General features: G+C 46.9%; 2 protein-coding genes across 7 annotated transcripts in view; one reads left to right on the forward strand and one right to left on the reverse strand.

Annotated features, from left to right (window-relative positions):
• Nucleotides 1-701: 701 nt before the first annotated feature.
• anxa4 (annexin A4) lies at nucleotides 702-10,099 on the reverse strand. 2 transcript variants are annotated; one of them, XM_027018248.2, is made up of 13 exons: nucleotides 9,825-10,099; nucleotides 8,400-8,445; nucleotides 7,986-8,076; nucleotides 7,111-7,205; nucleotides 6,092-6,205; nucleotides 5,815-5,905; nucleotides 5,322-5,401; nucleotides 4,227-4,283; nucleotides 3,244-3,337; nucleotides 2,961-3,056; nucleotides 2,190-2,248; nucleotides 1,522-1,644; nucleotides 702-1,113 (listed from the first exon to the last, which is right to left on the reverse strand). In XM_027018248.2, exons 1-13 carry the CDS (start codon nucleotides 9,998-10,000, stop codon nucleotides 1,054-1,056), a joined length of 1,182 nt encoding a protein of 393 aa, XP_026874049.2. In that variant the 5' UTR covers nucleotides 10,001-10,099; the 3' UTR covers nucleotides 702-1,053. The 2 variants fall into 2 exon arrangements, with proteins under 2 accessions (XP_026874049.2, XP_026874050.2); XM_027018249.2 differs by having other exon boundaries at nucleotides 1,487-1,644.
• A 417-nt stretch (nucleotides 10,100-10,516) lies between these two features.
• The window catches only part of aak1b (AP2 associated kinase 1b), a 37,478-nt gene continuing 31,232 nt past the window's right edge, over nucleotides 10,517-16,762 (forward strand). For 3 of the 5 annotated variants that reach the window (XR_004777071.1, XM_027018241.2, XM_027018242.2), the window contains exons 1-4: nucleotides 11,600-11,782; nucleotides 13,472-13,590; nucleotides 13,832-13,940; nucleotides 15,884-16,026. Coding sequence is in view for 4 of the 5 variants with exons in the window: in XM_027018241.2 (XP_026874042.2) it covers nucleotides 11,626-11,782; nucleotides 13,472-13,590; nucleotides 13,832-13,940; nucleotides 15,884-16,026 (528 nt within the window). In the remaining variant the exon portion in view is untranslated. Of the gene's footprint in view, nucleotides 11,783-13,471; nucleotides 13,591-13,831; nucleotides 13,941-14,600; nucleotides 15,520-15,883; nucleotides 16,027-16,762 lie in introns of those variants that run through there. The other 2 variants (XM_027018245.2, XM_027018243.2) reach the window with 2 other exon arrangements.

The following is a 16,762-nucleotide window of genomic DNA, read 5'->3' on the forward strand; positions in this document are numbered from 1 at the left end:
GACTTCGGGGTCTTCAGCCTTGAGCGCTGAGCTGATCTGCCATGTTAACTTCTTCATACTGGAGTGCTGAGCTGGTCTGTTGTGTTGTACCTGTTCCTCACAAGGAATATCACGTGAATCATCTCAGAGTAGTAACCTCTGACATTATGACAAGGCCCACAGTGTATCCAGGGCAGAGCCTGAGGAAGGTGGCATACTGGTCGTTTACGTTCTGCGTTAAAGGTCACCTGGTTTCCATTGTTAGAGGTCAGCATTCTGTCCAAACAGTGCCTTTGCTTTGATTCTGGTTAACATGATACTGATAACAATGGATTTTCTGATGGCACAAGATTTCACTGTTATCAAAGTCCATAATCATAGTTAAAAACAACTTCTGTGTTGGTAGTCCAACAAAGGCTTTCATTCCCTGACACTTAAATTATGAATGGCATATTTAAAGCAGACCTGGCTACTAGGAAACCAAAGAATAAAGACGCCACCCAGTGGTGGAAGACTGTAGTCATCACAGCTCAGGGCCTCATCTGAGTTTCCTGTCTTCTCCCCTAAAACCAGACTAGTTACATCTGACGTGCCATCCCACAGAACACCGTCTGCTACATGACTGGCAGAGTGCTTGACAGCCCAGCAGCCAATTAGCATAATTCAATAAAAAGACAAGTCACGTTGACCAGTTTGTGTCCTCAGTAATTACACAGACAGACTTCAGTTTGTCTCCTGGAGGAGTTGTTGTTGTTTAATTATTATTGATAGTAGGGAGTTTACACACATCAATACAATGCAGTTTGGTTTAACTTCAGGCCTCAAAAACGGATGTTTATAAACAAACAAGATGGTGTTTATTTGATCCAGAAGATAAAACGAGTCATTGTTTGAAGTGCTGGTATTCTTTAATTGGCACTGCCAAGTGTAGAAGTCATATAAAATGTGTCCAGAGTACAGGGAGTGGAGAGAGAGCTGGACGTTACAAATAAGTGTTAGCTACATGCTAATGAGAGCCAGAAATGTGAGTGCCATGTCTGTGACTATCACAAATAAGGCAGATCTACAGAGAAGCTACTTCTCAGGTCCACACAGTTCCAGCAGGATCTTGCCGTAATGACCTGATGTGTCGCCCTAGAAATTTGAAAGAAAGAGCAGTTACTGCAGAAAATGCTGAATCAGGCCGAGGTAGAGCAGCTGTCAGCGCTGGTATCACAGAGACGTTTACGGAACTCTGTCACAGTGCCCCACCAGTCAAGAGAGTTAGTTCAAGTTTGGTTTATTTGTCACATACATAGTCATACACAGTTAAGGACAGAAAACCTCCACAGGGCTGCATTACGACCAACTGGTACCAGGACACAAATACAATTAGAACAGGGGATACAGACTATTTTTTTTTATTTCTAGGTGTGTGTGTGTGTGTGTGTGTGTGTGTGTGTGTGTGTGTGTGTGATGAGCAGCTTAAGGGAAGAACATCAACACCCCATGTAAAGGCACATCTCACCTTTATAAAGGAGTGTAGCGCTCTGTAGGTCTCACCTTTATAAAGGAGTGTAGGGTTTTGCCGTACATCTTCAGGAACTCAGTCTTGATGTCCAACATGTCGATCTCACAGCGAGACACCATAACTCTGATCAGAATGCTGTCTGTGGTACCCAGACCCTGCACCACAGCACAGTCATTAGTTATTTAAACACACTCCTACTGGTGGTATACACCAACCAAGAAGAACACTAACAACTCATTAGTGTTACTGAATCAGCACAGTAAACACGAGCAGTCATACGGAACCCCAGAAATGGACACAACAGCAATTTAGAGCTTTTTCAAACAAACACACTCCAGCCGCGGGCTGTTCCATAATAACTGGATACATGCTGCCTAACTGAGCTAACGTATTTAGCTAGATAGGTTAATATCAGATGTGAAGTCTATAAACAGGGACATTAATGACCTAGACGTTAATATCCTGTGTGACTTGTGTAAAATGGGGATTTGTGTTTAGCACGGTCAGCTGACATTGTGGTTTTCTATAATATGTTCTGCAGAAGTTTCGACTCAGTGCAAATCACATGAAGTTCATAAAACCGACGGACTTTAGTAACATCTTCAAAATCTGAAATCCCAAATAACCTCCGGTTCTTTGATGTACTAAAGACGGTCGTAGGATCAGCCTTTACATTCAGACCAGGCTGGAGTAAAATTACCTTCATAGACTTGTGGAGTCTCTCTGCGAAAAACGCTGGCTTGCTTTTGACACATCTCACTGCAAGGCAAAGAGACGAGGTGGATGGTTAATACTGTGCCTCCCCCAACACACCCACACACCCACACCCACACACCACGTGCTAATATGGTTTCATTATAACCAACTTTGTTTACTAAGTTAATATCACGTTCACTCTCTCCCTTCTGTTTTGTTTTCTTCTTGTTTTGTTCCACCCCCTCATGAAGTTCTCTGTCTCTCATTGGTTGTTAGTTTGTACATTTAAGCCTGTGTACTTAGCCCTGTTGTTATTTTCTTTACTCAGCATGTGCCATTTTTCTGTTGTTAAATTACATTTCTACTTGTTTCTCGTTTTGGATTGCCGTAGTGCTCTCTGTTTTAGCCTCTACGTTAGCCTCCCATGTTATTTCTGTTCATTTCCTCAGGCATATTAACACCTCTCTGCACGCACCTCGTCCCTGCTAAAGTGGCACAGTTACACCGTTAATATTTCCATAATACACTTTTCACTTTCCAAGACAAATGCACTGTCTGTTCTTTGTGTATTGGTCCTGTCCTGTATTTATTTATTGTATGACACTGTATTGTATTGTTGCACTCATGCAGTGTGTTGTCTGTTGCACTTGGTTTGTGTTGCACTATGGTCCTGGAGGAACATTGTTTCCTTTGCTGTGTACTTGTATATAACTGACATGACAATAAAAGCTGAAGTTCAGCGCCTTGCATCTGTCCTGCACACATCCTCACCCACCTATAGCCAGGAAGATTTCCTCCAGGTTTCCAGACATTTCCCTCTTAATGCTGTCCTCGATGTCCCGGCCTGCGATGCGCAGATACTCTTGGAACACTGCGATGGGAGGAAAAAAAACAGTGAACTACAGGAGGAAATGACACTTCCGATTTCCCACCTCAGGGGGGCGCTGTTGAGTCTGTATAAGCTCACTGCAGTAGTGCTGAATGCTGGTGAGGGGGCGTGGCTGTGCTGGGATGCAGCTGGACCTTAACAACACAGCTCCCAGTGTTGCCATGGATACCTCTGAGCAGGTGGCTCCTGTTCCGTATACACAGGATGGTGAGGAACTTGTCCTCGTCTGTGCCCCAGCGTGCTTCTCCCGCATCGTACATCTCCTGCACGAGAGCACCGTACAGCATCACTACCAGATGAACTACAACACATGCCCCAACAGGAAGGGGCGGGTGTAGAGGTGACAGGAAGGGGCGGGTTGGCGGTAACAGGGAGGGGCGGGGTGGAGGCGACAGGGAGGGGCGGGGTAGAGGCGACAGGGAGGGGCGGGGTGGAGGCGACAGGGAGGGGCGGGGTAGAAGTGACAGGGAGGGGCGGGGTGGAGGTGACAGGGAGGGGCGGGGTGGAGGTGACAGGGAGGGGCGGGGTGGAGGTGACAGGGAGGGGCGGGGTAGAGGTGACAGGGAGGGGCGGGGTAGAGGTGACAGGGAGGGGCGGGGTGGAGGTGACAGGGAGGGGCGGGGTGGAGGTGACAGGAAGGGGCGGGGTGGAGGTGACAGGGAGGGGCGGGGTGGAGGTGACAGGGAGGGGCGGGGTGGAGGTGACAGGGAGGGGCGGGGTAGAGGTGACAGGAAGGGGCGGGTTGGCGGTGACAGGGAGGGGCGGGGTGGAGGCGACAGGGAGGGGCGGGGTAGAGGCGACAGGGAGGGGCGGGGTAGAAGCGACAGGGAGGGGCGGGGTAGAAGCGACAGGGAGGGGCGGGGTGGAGGCGACAGGGAGGGGCGGGGTGGAGGCGACAGGGAGGGGCGGGGTGGAGGCGACAGGGAGGGGCGGGGTAGAGGTGACAGGGAGGGGCGGGGTGGAGGCGACAGGGAGGGGCGGGGTGGAGGTAACAGGGAGGGGCGGGGTGGAGGTGACAGGGAGGGGCAGGGTAGAGGCGACAGGGAGGGGCGGGGTAGAAGTGACAGGGAGGGGCGGGGTAGAGGTAACAGGGAGGGGCGGGGTAGAGGTAACAGGGAGGGGCGGGTGGAGGTGCTGTGTCTCTGAGTTCACCTTAGCATCCTTTTTGGCCAGGGCCTCATCTACAGTGGTGCACTCATCCCTCCCTGCCTGTCAAAGCATCAACAAAAATAAAAACATCATCAATCCTGCCACGCCCATCTAGCAATTTGATGACATGAAAAAAATTTCAATCTAAAAGTAGATCTCAGTGACTACAGTGACTACTGAGATGGAATTTAACATTTATGGTGTGAAACTGAGATGGAAAGGTACAAGTATCCATGTAAGTGCCCATGTATCAACGATTTTCCTGTTCTTCTGTACAGTCTGTTATCATCATCATCAGGACGTTGAGAAACCACATGACTGGTCTAGACATGCAGAGATAGCAAACCTATATTATGCCATAGCAGAAACTGGATGCAACTAATGGAAATGTGTGTTATTACATGACTGAGCAATGAAAATTTGTGGTGAATGTGTGGAGAGCAGGATTAAGGAAGTGTGACTTCAGCAGTGGTGTGCGTGTGTGTGGGACTATAGAGGAAGAGTCTCAGGGCTCCTCTCCTCTGAGAACTCAGACGACATGAGATGAGACAAGTCTTTCTGGAGAAATAAATGCACTTTACATGCAAGTGGTGCATGTCTCTTTATTCCACAAAACCGTTGACTCCCAAATTTCCACAACAACTTGTGAGGGTTGGCACCAGGCCGAGGCCCCTTCCGGCCACCAGGAGGAGGCCTCGAGTCAGGCACGCTACTAATCACGCTTGATGCCCAACAGTTGGGCTAGGCCTATATAAGCCCAGTGACCCAGTCACTCAGTGCTCAGGGGCCTGGGGCCTGGGGCCAACCCTTGCACAACTACATCACTGACTACACTAGTGGGAGCTGCCCACTCATGTTGTATGCCAGGTCTGTATACCAAGTACATTGTCATACAGATGCATTCAGCTCCATCACTGTGACCAAGATCCTATATTTGCAATGCAAACAGAGGGGATCAGAGTCACATAAGGCTTGTGTAGACTGGACTGTCGATATGCAGGAGTGTGTGAGATGTAGCTGTGCGGGAGTGAGCAGGGGCGTGTGAGACATAGCTGTGCGGGAGTGAGCAGGAGCGTGTGAGACGTGTTCAGTGATTACCGTGAGCAGAGACACGAGGACCCTTTTAAACATCCCAGACGTGTCTCCACAGATGTCCTCCTCCAAGACCTTCCCGTACTCTGCAATCAAACAAGAAAGCAAAACCAGGTAAATGGTGAATGTAGCTATAGCAGAGGGCAGCAAACCCAGGTGGGGCTTGAACCCAGGACCTGCAGGAGATAAACATATGCCCTGACTACCAGACCAACAGACAGAGTATACATTTAACCTGCCATCACATCACCTTCTCTCCTTCACGGGGTTATGGTGTCTGTCACCACAGTTAAAATTTACATATTCAAAGTCTAATGTGATTATGAAAAATAGGTCCCAGCTTGAGCTGAGGTCAGAGCCCAGAGAAGCATGATGAGATAGCGTGATCAGACAGCAGAGGTGTTATAAAGGAATGAGGGAATCAGTAAGCCGTTACAGGACTGCGATGTGTAACAGGGACACGCTGTCCCGCTTGTACAGGACTGTGAAGGACGGTTACCTTGACTGTAAGCAGCGGTCAGAGCCTTAATCTCAGCGTTACTCCTGGAGGCCAGAATCTCCAGCAGACAGGCTTCGTCTGTCCCAGCCCCCTGACGTCAGCACAAAACACGGGTTGGTGTTAGCATGCTGTTGTGGAACAGGCTGAGATGGCTCATGTGCAGGGATGAGTAAAGAAAGCTAGCAGCATGGTCTGAACGGGTGGTGTGTGAACGGGTGGTGTGTGAACGGGCGGCCTGATGTTCTGGGAGCAGCTCCTTCTCCGCCCCGTGGCTGACCTTAATGGCGTTCCTCAGCTCGTATGCGTCATACACAGGAGCCGTCTTCAGCAGTCCCGTGACCACCTTCTCAAACTGGCCGCTGAGCTCTGACTTCAGATCTTCATCCAAGTCCTGGCAGAAAGCGCACAACCCCCACACGTGATTCACTGCCTCTCTTCAAAGACGTTATAAGTACACATAATGAATGTTGTGTGTGAGCTAAGTGAATGATAAGGAATATAAATGTTAATTACAAGCTATTTTTTAAAATTTTGTTTAGTTCATGTACTGTCAGTCATCTGGGGGGGGGGGGGGGGTAGAGAGAGAGAGAGAGACTGACTTGGTGTTCTATTCAGGACAGTTCCAACTCATGACTCACTCTTTCTGAGCAAACAGCAGCAAGGGAAAACTTTTCTTTCCCGAGGCTTCAACAAACACCAGCAGTGTCTGATCGAGACCTTAGTGACACTACTCTCCTTTAGAATCACACATCACACCTTTATACATCCTGTCAACCTGTCAAGTTACTTTTTAACTGCGAGGTTTTCTATAAGAGATCAATATTGTTGTACACGTATTTGCTGTTCTGTTAATGATTAATATCTGAGTGAAAGAATAACATAGACTACATCTTCTGTTTACCCCTCCCTTCCCAAATGCACATTTTGAGCCATAAATTCAAAAATCTATCTTGTTGCCTTCCGAACCAAATCGATCTTGAACGTGGTGTGAGAACTTCCCTTTATCTTCTTCCTCATGAAACAGAGTGTGTGTTTGTTTCTGATGTGTTTTACAGCCCAGTTGTTAATGATAAAATGTTAATAGAGTGCTGTTCTCTTTGTTAACCCTGCCAGCAATGTCCATGTCGAGGAAGTATCGAGGCTAAGGATGTGATTGGTCAAGCTCTCCAACATGTTCCACAGCCCAAGTTCAGTTCAGTGCGAGTCTCCCAGGGGAGTTCCCCAGGGCTCCAGTTTAGGCGCCTCTGTTTTTTGCAGTTCTGTTCCTTCTCTTCAGATTTTCTGTCTTCATCTCACCTTCCCAAAGTCCCGCTTATAGACCATCTTGATCTGCTGCCTCTGTGCAATGCTGCGATGAGCAATGATGGCAATGATGGCTGACTCGTCAGTGCCTAAGAAACAAACACCCCGTTAAGACCCTGGTACATCACATGCTCCACTCTGGCTGCCCTGTATTGTGAGTTTGGACACTGCTGGGTAAAACCTGAACACACTAGACACTTTTTTCCAAGGACACAGTAATGCAGCATGGAAGCAGTGAGGGTCTCCTCCAGCTCAACAGCCCGGCCTTTCACAGTACTGGCATGGACCACGTGTGCAGCATTCTCTTAATGCACATCACTTCAGACTCAGCTGACTGCAATTACACTACACTGACATCCTCAGTGTTCCCAGACAGCGATGGGACTGGAACCCTTGAGTGCTGCTGTTTAACTCAGGCCAAAGTGCCTGAGTCAATTAGCCAACTACACAGTATAAGAGGAGAAACTACACAGTGTAACATGAGTAACTACACAGTATAACAGTAACTACACAGCACAAGAGAAACTACACAGTATAACAGGAGTAATTGTGCAGTATAACAGTAACTACACAGCACAAAAGGAGAAAGCACAAACTGGCATTAAATGCATGATCTCTCGAGCCATAGCCAAGCTCTCTAACCTCTGACCTCCAGTGCGGTCAGTACTCAGTCTGTTTCAAGTTAAATACTGAAAACACTTTATGCTTATTGAGAGTTCAATGGCCTTATGATCATGGGAACGTCTAGAGGACAAAAAAGGTTAAGAGAACATGTTTGTTGTCCTGCGATCAGACTACAGCTTTAGTTTTCTCATTTGCATATGGCCTGAGCAAGTGGAAAAAATTCCGTGCTGGGTTTTCCTCCTCACCTATGCCCTTCATGGCGGCTTTGAGTTTCTGTGCATCTGCCTCAGGGTTGAAGTCAGTTGCCTCCTTCACAGTGCCGCGAGTCCCCATGTACTGCAGAGTGACATTCACAGTCACAGCACAGAAACAGAACAATCGCCCCCACGGTCACAGCACAGAACAAAGTCTTGATGTGAGCATTATAAATCTAAACATCAGTTAATATGTTTGCAGAAATTATCACAACTGAATTTTAAGTCACAGAAAAAGTATGTGAATACATAGTAATATAAACACAAGTAAATTAATTTGTGTGCAAATTATTTTTTGTCTCTACAACCACAGGGACACCGTGGACAGTAAAAAAAACTGCCTTAGAAAGGAACAAAAGAGCACAACATGCATTTTTTGTGTTATGTATTTTAAATAAAACTTACTGCAGCCATGATACAAGCTCCGTTGGGAAATACAGAGATGAAAAAACTAGAAGACAAAATATCCATCAGGTATAAAAGACACACTAAACAAAGCAGACAAGTACATTAACCCATTACTACAGTAACTTGGAGACGTCTAAGGTCACCCTTATTTATTCGGTAGAGTAACTCGGTGATATCTAAGGTCACCTTTATTTATGCATAATCATCTTTAATAGGTGTTTAAACTTTATAATTTTTCAAAAATAATAACTCAAAGAGATTTTCTGTTACAAACGCTGCACCTGTAAACCTTTGATAAAGTTTCCAATTGACTTTTGCTCTGGTTAAACAAAAGCAACATGCCTGTAATTACAGCAAACTTCTCAATTTACACACACAGACAAAGGGGCTTTAGTGGCTGTCATGAGTGACTGAACATGTGTTTATAATTACGAGTGTGTGTCCTAAACCCTGGAGGTATTGTTAGGCCTTAAGAGATGTAATGAATCCATTAGAAGTCACCTAGTAGAAATAATGTGGAAACCGCAGCACAGGGGAGACAGGCAAGAGACTTTTACTGGTTAAATAAAGGTGAAATAAATGAAGAGCCCACAGAGAAAACAACTAAACATAAAACTTTAATCAGAAATAAACTCAGAACCCAGTCAAACAACCTCAGATATGAAGTTTCCTGAGTCTGGTTTTAAAAAGCAGCACGAAGAACAGAAAACCAGTCCAGTTCTCCTCACTGACTAAATACTTTGCAGAGCTAAAACAATTTAAAATACTCAACAAAGTACGAATCCATATTTGTAACTTAAATACATGAAGTAGCCTAGATGTAACTCATCACTTGCCTCCTCTGATCCTAAAATTTATAGACGTTAAGATAAAGTCTCTACTAGCGGACGTGTTTTTCAGAGACTGCTCCCACAAAACTCGTAAACCTCGTTAAAGTGGTGTGTTTTGCACTGTTCACTGTCAGCAGTGGTAATGTTGGACTGCAGCAACTGGTACCGCGTATCTGCAGAGGCTGGTGCAATTCTCTCTTCAGGTTCAGGATTCACTCACACACACTCTCTCTTTCTCTTTCTCTCTCTCACACACAATATTCATACGCACAATCGTTTATAGTGTGTTACAGTCGTGTCAGGTAGATTTCTCAAACCTCCTGCACCGCTAAAGTTTATTAACGCACAACTAAGGAAACTCCAAATAAACGGAAGAGTTGCCAGATGTGTTCACATGACCATACAGGCCGCCTCAGATGGAAAATGCACATAAAACCGCAACACGACCTTTCACCGACAAATCGCAATAACAAAACTCTTTCTAGTTTTTAAGGTGTGAACCTCGCCTGCTCGCTTCAGAAGCTATGCAGTCGCTTACATGTTTTCCGAATAGCGAGTAAATAACAATATGGTCCTCGCAACAGCCGCATACCTGATAAACGTGACAGATGTGATAGATGTGGACGTGAGGACCCACGCAGGACAGAGAGAAGGCAGCCGGATTGTTAGCAGGGCCGTATTTTCTATGGGTGGGGTTGTTGAGTCGGATTTCTTTTCTTTGTTGAAACCAATAGCCACTCCTCCTCTAGTTTCAACTTCCACAGCCATGACAAGTTGCTGAGGTCCTCTATAGACTCCCCCTCTACAGATGAATACTCCCTAGACTACATTTCCATGGTAATATACAGCAGGCACCAGCCTGGACCGCTGAACACAGCCTTCATTAGCCTGCAAGCTTTCCAGTAAGGACTCCCTTTGAAATTGTAATGGAGAAATGCTCTTTAAGGAACATCCTGAAATAGTTTTAGCCAAGCAACCAAATAAACATAATAAAACAAGTTTCTGAAATGGGAAGAGCCTGCTCGTATTTTCGATCTACTTGAAACTAACGACCTTAAGTGTAGCATCCAGCCTTATCCGTTCACAAATGATTATATTTCTCTGAAAATGTATATTTCTGTGCCTTATCACTGATTTGAAAACTATTCCAAGAATTTTAAACGAGTTGAAATTCATTTATTTTTAAGGGCTCGTCGCCTAAGAACTGCAGCTCGCGACACTGCTCTTCAGTAACACGTTCCCGTGCGGGACACGCGCGGGGCTCGAGCGCGGCTATGGCGTGTAGCTCGTCCCACCTGGCTGACGTCACCGTTTCCGGCTGCACACCCGTGTTGATCGTTTCTTGTTAGCTGGCGGAGCCGCGCAGCGTCTGAAGCAGCGTCAGTCCGGATATTCGGGACTAAACTACCCAGACGCGCCTGGCGGACTCGCGCTGCGCGTTAAACGGACGTTTTCATATGCGGTGTCGCGTGTCCCGACCGGAGTGCAGCGCGCACCGAGGCGATGCTAACCGTCGCTAGCTAGCAGTGATGCTAACACCGTCTCTGAGAGGCTGAGGCGCTTAGCTGCTGCTCGAGACGCGACTGTACTTGATCTTCGCGCCGCTGTGACGTTTTCCGCACGATGAAGCGTTTAAACGAGAAGGCTGAAGCTTGCGCACCGTAGCGGGAATCCTCGCCTGCTCATACAGAGCGTTTCGTTCGAGGCAGTCTGGTTCTACTGGTGTTGGCTTGCACGGTGTCGTTTTAACACTGGTCCTCTCGTGCTGTTGCGGATTAACGGAGCTCGTTGGACATTAGCGGTGCAACGCTCGACACCGTAGCTCGTGCTCGCGTGCATCGCTCACTGCCGCATGCTCGCCGCTCGACTGAAGTGTTTCGGCTCTAGGTATCTTAGCTAGCGTGCTGGAAGCCCGGTAGGCCGCTCGTAGGTCCTGACCGTGTGCTGCGGCCGATGAGCCGTCCTGCCTAACCCAGACCGCGCCTGGCTGCACCGCTCACGGTGATGGTTAAGGTCCGATAGGGGTCGTTTGTTCTGCATTTTCGTGAAGACCAGAAATGGGCCGCTAGTGTCAGTGTTGACAACTTGTTTTTTTCCCTTTCGCAATGGCGAATAGCTGTAACTAAAGACATCTGGTGTATAAAAGCATTGAATGGCAGTTATCAGAGGTGCTGTGCCATTAATATCTACCGTCAGCTGTGTCTGGAATTATTGTCAGACTCACGGTCTGCCACGCGCCTCTAGGCCGCAGGTGATGTAGTTGGCTCGTGCTGCTAATTCATTTTAGGGGCGTCAACTCATCCATCTAAATTGACAAGCGTCGTTACCGGGATTGGCAGAAACGGTTTTTACTTTTGCTTGAAAAACCCGAACGGTGACGTGACACTGTTACCATGAAGAAGTTCTTCGACTCGCGCAGGGAACTGGTGGGTTCGGGCCCCGGTTCCGGAGGAGGAAGTAGTGCATCAAGCAACGTCGGTGCCAATTTCATTGGACGCGCGTTCACCATCGGACGTCACCAAGTGACAGTGGAAGAAACCCTCGCAGAAGGTGCGTACGCCGCGGCCAGTACGTTACATCGTGTCTGGTGTCGGTTTAAGACGTGTGATGAGGTGTGGTTCAAACGTCCAGTGGTGCTGTGATTGTAGGGGGATTTAGGAGCTGGCCCACGCATGACCTACACTTACCCAGTTTGGTTTTCATCAGTGAACACAGCATAAGAATCTAAGCAAATGCAACCTGCATTGTTTACAAAATGAAATAATTTTGTTCCTGGGGTGGTGAATGAAGTTAGTCTTAGACATACAGTTCACCAATATCAAGTGTGTGTGTGTGTGTGTGTGTGTGTGTGTGTGTGTGAGAGAGAGAATTTCTGTGGCTCTGCCCTGTCTCGGAGATCCGGTATCTCTTTGGTATCATTTGCTTCCTGTGGCAGAAAAAGCCAAACACTCTTGTCTGTTTTCCAAGCGTCAAATGTTTCAGTGCCAAACTAACCTCCCAAACCATGCTCAGAACGCCTGGATGAGGGAACAGACCCTGCCTCAGTGTCTCATCCTGTCTACAAGGAAAAATCTCACTGCTGTAATGGTTTTGGAGTACCTTTCATTCTAAAGTCTGAGCGGCTCTGTTTCTTATCACCTCTCCGAGACTCCGATAGCAGCACCATGTTTACGTAGATTAACCTTTAGCTGTGCTAATGCACAGAATGTTTAAGAATGTATTGTTCACTTGCTGTGGGCTGCTTCTTTGCTAAACAAAAATGAGGGTATGTTATTGTTTATTAGGCTTTAAAATGTTTCTTTGCTTCAAACGTGCGTGTGTGTACGTGTGTGTAGAGATGTAGGGGGCTCTGTGAAACACAGTGAGATAGACACCCCAATATGCTGGTTTATTAGATCTGCAGTTATTTTCATAGCTTGTCTTGACTGTTTTGTTGGGTTTTTTTACTGCTTAGTCTGTTTGGTTTGGCCCCACCCAGCAATGCCGTTACATTTTAAACTTCGTGGCTCAGAGTCCTCATGCTTTCAATGTTCAGATGTCACAGATGCTTTTCAGTGTGTTCAGTGTGTGGTTTAGGCAACACGAGAACATCGGAGTCCATGACACCTTCAGATGTCATTCCAGAAAGCGCTGAAGAGATCTCTTATATGAGTCTTACCCAGGTGGAGGGGGTTTGGGGCCTGAATAACAGGAGGTCAGTCAAGGTCATCACACAAATTTAGTGTAGAATTAAAGTAAAAGATTATGTCCTGACAGCAGGCTACAGCAGGTAGTGATGGTGCATCTGAGTGTTTGTCAAAGACTCCCCCTTTCATCACAGCGATGTCTCACACACGCACCTCTTACCTGAGTTTTTTGGGTGTCCACAAGGTGGCGGTGTTGGTGCCATTGTTTTATATTTTAATTTTTTCATGTCTATCTTTCACAGGGGTTACAGATCTCTTTATTTCATACCAGTAGCAGTTTTTCTGAGACTAATCTGACCTGTTCTGTATCTCTTACGCCTGAGCGCCACAATGATTTTTGGTATAGTGGAGTAAATCTTGAAACAGCGTCCAAGGCTCATTTTACTGCGCACATGGTCTGCTGCCCTTGACTGGCCTGTCAGACTTTAAAGCCAAACTGATATTTGATATCAGATTTCTCATCTGGTTTATTCCGATGTCTGATCCAGTTTAATTGAGTGTCTAATTCGGATTGTTTGTATAAGTGTTGCGGTCTGTTCGGATGTCTGAACAGGTGGTTTTGCCATCGTGTTCCTCGTCCGGACGTCCCAGGGCCTGCGCTGTGCTTTGAAGAGGATGTATGTTAACAATGAGCATGACCTACAGGTGTGTCGTCGCGAGATCCAGATCATGGTGAGTGTGCTAATACATACCTGAACTCTCACTCCTACCTCTGCTAATATACATTATTATTACTGGTCACTAACCATGACTATACTGGTCACTACCGACGACAGTGATAACTACTACTGGATATACTAACCACTAACTGTACTGTCTGTGACTGTACTGTCCACTATACTGACCACTTGTACATTAATTGCGTTCCCGGGCGGTACTGGCCTAACTCTTCCTGTCCTGCTGACCTTCACAGAGGGATCTGTCTGGACATAAGAACATTGTGGGCTTCCTGGACTCAAGTGTGACAGCGGTGGGGGGCGGAGATGTGTGGGAGGTGCTTATCCTCATGGACTTCTGCAGAGGTGAGTCTCAGCTCCACCCAGCGCCACACCACGCCACATCCACCCAGCACCACACCACAGCACATCTACTAGTTCCTGTAGCTGAGGGGGGGGCAGGACCATGAGCCAATAACTGCCACTCTGCCCAGTATGACTTCATCAGAATGGTCAAACCTGCTCATGTTGTTTCAGGTCAAAGGTGGACCTGAACTCTCTGGTCACAAGCTCTCATCCTCCTTGAACTGTGTTTAGTTCATTAGGTCAGCTATGGCCGATCAGGGGTTTGGAACTAAACCCTACAAGAAGTGATTTTACAGTCAAAATCTCTATTTTAAAACCTTAGCAGGATTTTGTTTGTTTGATCATTTTTATTTTTGTTTTGTACCTGGACGTGACAGGATGTTGATTTTTGCTGCACATTTGTAAGTTTGCCACATGGGGGCACACACACCTTAACACCAGATTCGGTTTCTCCCATCATTGCGTGACCTGCCTTCAGTTACAGCCCCCCCCCCCCCCCCCGCCCTGCATGCAAGTTTATTAGCAATATAAACCATGTATGTCTGCAGGAGCCAGCAGACGTCTGTAAAACTGCATCCAGATTGGAAACACAGAAATTCTTTTTCCCTGTTGTTACTTTGGTTTGTCTGCTCGTCTACCCTGCGATCGGTCGCCTTTGCAGGCGTTTCTGCTGTGGATATGGTTAGCATTCGCAATTCTCTCAGTCGTTCCCGTGTCTTTAGGGCTGAGAGCTGTGGAGGAACTGCGGCTATTGCTGGGAAGGAGAGTGAAGTGACGGTTAGAGAAGTGTGCTTGCTCCCTTCCATGCACGCCAGACTCCGGCAGGCTTCCAGCACTCTGACAAACAAATTCCTGAGGACAGAAGTGCAGCTTTAATATCCCCCTTCAGGCTGTGTCATCTGAAACTTTTTAAAATAATATACAAAAAAAGTCATATGAAGTTCAGTGAGAACGTGAGGCCTGTCTGCTTTTTGCTCCTAAGCACTTGAAGTGTAACCCTGTGTGTTATCTTGGAGAAGGTCATATTGAATGTTGCAGAACAACATACGAGTTCCTCCTTCTGGTCTTGATGGAATGTTTTCATTTGTGTGTGCTGCTGCATTTTTGAAACTCTGTCTTTGTAATTTATAGAAGTTTCCTGTCTGACCATTTTTGTGGTCTCTTGAAGGGAACTTGAAGGATCATTTACTGAATGTAACTGGTGCAGGTGCAGTTACCAGAGTTCCCACAATCACCAGTTCATACAGTGGAAACAGTTATAAAAGCAGAAGGTTATGCTGTATATATTTTATAAACATAGACACTGACAGTGAGGACAGATGTATGGTGAAGTAGATGTTTGTGAGTGCGTGTGTGTGTGTGTGTGTGTGTGTGTGTGAGAGAGAGAGAGAGAGACATGCGCCATGGAAACCCCCATATCTCCTACAGTACTGAAGTCTTTCATCCGGCTGTGGGCTGCTGCTCCTGAACTAAGCAGAGAGATGAATTGTGCTGTGAGCATGCTGACTGCCTCACTCATCTGCCCTCCTGCCCTGTTGCATTGTGTACAGTGGCCAACTGGTTGGGTCTGTCACTGCAGGTCAGTTCTGGGCCAGTGATGTAACAGAATGGAATACTTCTACTGACACATCAGTGAGGTTGAATCTGGAGGAATTCTGATCAATACGTCCATTCGATCAATCGATTGCTGATGTATTTATGAGTCTGGTTAATGGGTGATTGATTCCTGCTGGTCTGCGTCGGGTTGCCGTGTGAAAAACGGCCACAGTTCCTCATAGAAATGTGCTGAGCTCATGGTGCCAGTGTTAATAACAGGATGGAACATTTGAAGCTTTGTTCAGTGCTGTCCACGCCTTTTCTCAACACCACCCTGACTCTAGCAAACGTGTGTGTGTGTGTGTGTGTGTGTGTGTGTGTGTGTGTGTGTGTGTGTGTGTGTGTAGGGGGTCAGGTGGTGAATCTGATGAACCAACGCTTGCAGACTGGGTTCTCAGAGTCTGAAGTGCTGCAGATCTTCTGTGATACCTGTGAAGCTGTGGCCCAGCTGCACCAGAGCAAAGTGCCCATCATCCACCGAGATCTGAAGGTACTCTCTCTCTCTCTCTCTCTCTCTCTGAGGCTAACGGCAGCCTACAGAAGTCTTGAGTGTACTGCTCAGTGGTGCAGTACTGCATTCGTGCAGAGCTGTAATGAATGGGCATCGTGACCAATGAGAGAATGGCGTTTGTTGTGGGTTGTGTTTGGATGAAAGCTCTATTCTAATACCGTGAAAGAGGCAGGCAGGACACCTGCTCCCATCTGTGGAGCGTTTGAGTATATCTGAGAGACGTCACATGGCCATCCTGCTCTGCTACCAGGACAGAATCTCTTCACGCTCTGCCCTTTTTTCTCTCTGCCCTACACTTCATCTGCGCTGTTGTACGGCTGGAGTCTGTCCTGCACAGCCAGCTGTATTTCAGCGTTTACCACTGTGTCTGTCTCAGGCAGTGAACATGGGTGTTTCACTAACAGCTGTCTGCTCACTTTATCATAGGCCATGATTTGCAATTTACATTTAGAACATTTTGCAGACACTCTTATCCCAAGTGATTTTACATGTATCATTATGTGTGCTGGGAATCGAACCTACAACCTTGGTGTTGCCATCCCTTATAAACACCACTATGAGATGTCCAGTTTCCACTGTTGGGGAAATGATGTCAGAGTCTAGGTTGCAGATTTCTCCTGTAGCCTGGTACAGCAGGTGATGCATGGGTGGGCCTGACTCAGCTGCTGATGACTTTGGGAATTTGGATGTCTCCCCAAATTCAAAAGACCAAGTT

Source organism: Electrophorus electricus, chromosome 17 (assembly GCF_013358815.1).
Source record: "Electrophorus electricus isolate fEleEle1 chromosome 17, fEleEle1.pri, whole genome shotgun sequence".
Lineage (NCBI taxonomy): Eukaryota > Metazoa > Chordata > Actinopteri > Gymnotiformes > Gymnotidae > Electrophorus > Electrophorus electricus.

What these genes read in the sequence shown, in the direction of transcription:
- anxa4 (XM_027018248.2), bottom strand. Translation starts at nt 10,000, where the DNA reads ATGGCTGTGGAAGTTGAAACTAGAGGAGGAGTGGCTATTGGTTTCAAC. An exon ending in ATAAGCGGGACTTTGGGAAG is followed by an intron (nt 6,206 to 7,110) that starts GTGAGATGAAGA and finishes GCTTTCTGCCAG; the next exon opens with GACTTGGATGAAGATCTGAA. An exon ending in TGGCCAAAAAGGATGCTAAG is followed by an intron (nt 3,338 to 4,226) that starts GTGAACTCAGAG and finishes GCTCTCGTGCAG; the next exon opens with GAGATGTACGATGCGGGAGA.